The 3977-nt window shown below is 48.4% G+C and overlaps 1 protein-coding gene across 1 annotated transcript; it reads right to left on the reverse strand.

Moving 5' to 3' along the window:
• Positions 1-490: 490 nt before the first annotated feature.
• On the reverse strand, positions 491-3754 carry LOC116010851. Its single transcript, XM_031250350.1, has one exon. It carries the CDS (start codon positions 3752-3754, stop codon positions 491-493), a length of 3264 nt encoding a protein of 1087 aa, XP_031106210.1.
• Between the last annotated feature and the right edge of the window lie 223 nt (positions 3755-3977).

The following is a 3977-nucleotide window of genomic DNA, read 5'->3' on the forward strand; positions in this document are numbered from 1 at the left end:
TGAACAATGTTCGCCACATCTTTCCTGTAAAACGGGGGTCCCTATCGCTGATTATATTCCTTGGCAACCCCCAATACTTCACCACATTTTTAAAGAATGCACGGGCGGCTTCCTCTGCGGTGCATTCCTTAGTGCATGGAACGAACGTCGCGTACTTAGAGAATCGATCGACTATCACCATAATGGACCCATATCCCTCAGACTTTGGCAAAGCTGTGATAAAATCCATGGATATGGAGTCCCACGGTCGTTCCGGAATGGGTAACGGCTCCAAGAGTCCCGCGGATCGCTTATTTTCTACCTTATCCTGCTGGCATACGAGACAAGTCCTTACGTATAATTCCACGGTGTCTCGCATCCTTGGCCAAAAATATGCTGCTTCCATGAGTGCCAAGGTACGTTTTTGGCCTGGATGTCCTGCCCACCTTGTGTCATGGCATTCTCTGATGAGGTCCCTTCGTAGATTTCCCCACTTTGGAACAAAGAGACGTCACCCCTCAGTATAGAGCAAGTCATCTTCTACCCAAAAGCGTTGCGTCTTGCCACTTTGTGCTAACTTCACCAACTCTTTGGCCAAGGGGTCATGTTGGAGTCCTTCTTTGATTCGGTCAATTACGTCCCCCTTTGCATGACTTATTGCTGCAAATTCTGCTTTTCGGCTCAAGGCATCGGCCACTACATTGGCTTTGCCCGACTTATACTCTAATGAGTAATCAAACTCCGCAAGAAAATCTTGCCATCGGGCTTGTTTAGGAGACAGCTTCTTTTGAGTTTGAAAGTAACTCGTGGCCACGTTGTCTGTTTTAATGGTGAAGTGTGCTCCAAGCAAATAGTGACGCCACACTCTAAGACAATGTACTACGGCCGTCATTTCCTTCTCTTGTACCGTGTAACGTCGCTCGGCCTCGTTTAACTTGCGGCTCTCGAACGTTATTGGATGCATGTCTTGCATTAAGACTCCACCAATAGCAAAATCTGACGCGTCGGTGTGGACCTCAAATGGTTTCGTAAAGTTGGGTAGGGCAAGGACAGGTTCCTGGCTTACCGCGGCCTTTAAATCGTCGAAAGCCTTTTGACAATCCTCGGACCAAACCCAAGTCTTTCCTTTCTTGAGTAAGTCCGTCAATGGCGCTGCCCTCTTAGAGTATCCTTCGATGAACCGCCGATAATAATTTACTAGGCCAAGGAACGATCGAAGTTCGGTTACTTTCGTGGGTGCCTCCCAGTCTAGGATCGCCTTGACTTTGGCTTGATCCATCTTGAGCTTCCCATGCCCAATGATGTGCCCCAAAAAGTGTACTTCTTCTGTTGCAAAGGTGCACTTTTCTTGCTTCACGTATAGTTTATTTTCACGAAGTACTTGGAAGACCGTTCGTAGATGTTCCACATGTTCTTCGATAGAGTTGCTGTAGACCACTATGTCATCCAAGTACACGACCACGAATCGATCCAAGTACGGCTGAAAAATCTTATTCATTAACGTGCAGAACGTCGCTGGGGCATTGGTTAATCCGAATGGCATAACCATCCATTCGAAAGAACCATACCGGGTGACGCATGCCGTCTTGGGCTCGTTTCCTTCCGCAATTCGGACTTGGTAATATCCTTTTTGCAAATCCATTTTTGTGTAGATTTTGGCTCCTCCGAGTTGATCGAAAAGATCGGCAATCAAGGGGATGGGATAGCGATTTTTGATTGTTACCTTATTAAGTGCTCGATAATCGACGCACATCCTCAACGATCCATCATGTTTCTTTTGAAACAACACTGGTGCGCCGAATGGTGCTTTCGACGGTCGTAACATGCCGCTTTCCAACAACTCATTGAGTTGTCGCCTTAATTCCTCGAGTTCATTGGGCGACATGCGATAGGGCGCCCTGGCAGGTGGCTTCGCTCCAGGCTCTAGCTCAATGGTGTGGTCCACCTCTCGTCTTGGTGGTAACTCCTTTGGCAACCTCTCGGGCATTACATCCTTATTTTCATCAAGGACCACTCGAATTGATGGTGGAACGACTGACGCCTCTTTGCCTTCGCCATCCATGTCAAGTACTGCTAGAAATGTTGGCTCGCCCTTCTTGATGCCCTTTGTAACTTGCATAGCGGATAGTTGGGCTGCCTCGTTCGCTCTCTTCTCAGGCGCTTCTACCGTGGGAATCATACATGGAGATCCCTTCTCCAAAATGCACATGGTGCTGAACGATGGCATGGGGATGGCAGCAACTTGTCGTAGGAAATCCATCCCAAGTACAACTTTAAAATCATCCATCGGTGCCACGGAAAAATTTACTAAGCCCCTCCAAGTGCCTAGGCCCAACTCGACGCCTCGAGCTGTGCCATGAAGCGGTTGAGCCCTCGCGTTTACTGTCTTGAGCCAACCCTCTCCCTTTGTCCAATGTAGGCCAAGTCTCCGTGCCTCCTCCTCGGTCATAAAGTTGTGGGTTGCTCCAGTATCGACGAGGGCCTTAGTGGGTTTACCATTTATCAATGCTTCGACGTACATTAGCCCCTTACTCTTTGTCGTCGGCATTGTTTTGGCATTTAAGGCATTAAGGAGTTGGAGCGACCCCATCTTGCTCGCCTCCTCCTCTTCTTGCATCTTGGCCTCATGTTGTTCTAATATGGCGGAGAGAGATCCGAGCTTTGGGCAATCCCTCATGGGATGCGGCCCCTTACATACAAAACACGCCATCTTTGACAAGAAAGCATTCTTCTTCTCCTCATACTCCTTTCGTGCGGCGTTTCTGTCCCAGCTCCTAGTTGGTGCCCTTCGTTGGGTGTCTCTTGTTCGCTCTCCCCCACCTTTAGCCGGATACTTGTCCCTCCTTTTCGACGGATCAAAATTGCTTGGAGAACGAAAGTCAATTAGGGACTCAGCGACGGCAATCGCTTCGTCCACTGTTTGAGCATTTCGTCGCTGTACTTCCTGTTTGGCCCATTGTTGTAACCCGTCGGTGAAGTGGAACAAGAGATCATCTTCGGAAAGATTAGGGATTTGAAGAATAAGAGTAGTGAACTCTTGTACGTAATCTCGAATCGGTCCTCGCTGCTTTAATTCCCTTAATTTCCTTCGAGCCTCATAGACCACGTTTTCGGGATAGAAGTGTCGCTTGAGCTCCTTTTTGAAATCTTCCCACGTGTTTATGCGGCAAGTTCCACGTTCGATATCGGAATGCTTTCTTCTCCACCAAAGCATGGCGGTATCGGTAAGGTATGGGACAGCGGCTTTAATCCTCTTCGCATCCTCATTGAGGCTTAGATTTTCGAAATATTGTTCCATTTGCCAAAGGAAATTCTCGACTTCCTTCGCGTCCCTTACGCCTTTAAAACATGTTGGCCGTGGAACTTCTATTCTTGTGCTTGACGACGAAGTGCTTACTTCTCCGCTCGCAGCGGCCTTCTTGCACAACGCAAGGTCTTCACGCATTATCTCAATGCTATTTTGTAAGGATTCGAGCATGGTCATTACTTTCTCCTCGAATTGTTCGAAACGATCCTCTAACGTTTGGTGCTCGTCCTTTACCTTGTCGAATTCTTCAATCACATGTTCTTCGAGCGTCTTGAAGTTAAACTCGGCCCTCTCGAGTTTCTCCTCGACTATCTCGAGTTTCTCCCCAAAGTTCCCCACGAGCTGCTCCAAAGCGGCAACCTCCTTTGCCTTGCTTTGATCGCGCTTCTTGCTTGTCCCCCATGGGACGGGTTCCACCCCTCGTTCCTCGGTCGTGTCCGACACACGAATATCTTCCACGCTGGCCATCGCAACGGACTAGCAATCCAATCTCGAACCTGGCTCTGATACCAACTGTCACGGACTTGTTTTTCCCTAACAATGTCCCGTGCGGCCTCGGCTATACTTCCTCTCTAATAGCCAAGTTAGCCTCGATCCTCACTCGGAAAGGATGTAAGTAAACGATGCGATGGGTACGAATGAAAGTTAAGCAAGAACGTCGCAAAAGAACACGTGAGCTTTATAGGGAACT

This window comes from Ipomoea triloba, chromosome 2 (genome assembly GCF_003576645.1).
Source record: "Ipomoea triloba cultivar NCNSP0323 chromosome 2, ASM357664v1".
NCBI classification, from domain to species: domain Eukaryota; kingdom Viridiplantae; phylum Streptophyta; class Magnoliopsida; order Solanales; family Convolvulaceae; genus Ipomoea; species Ipomoea triloba.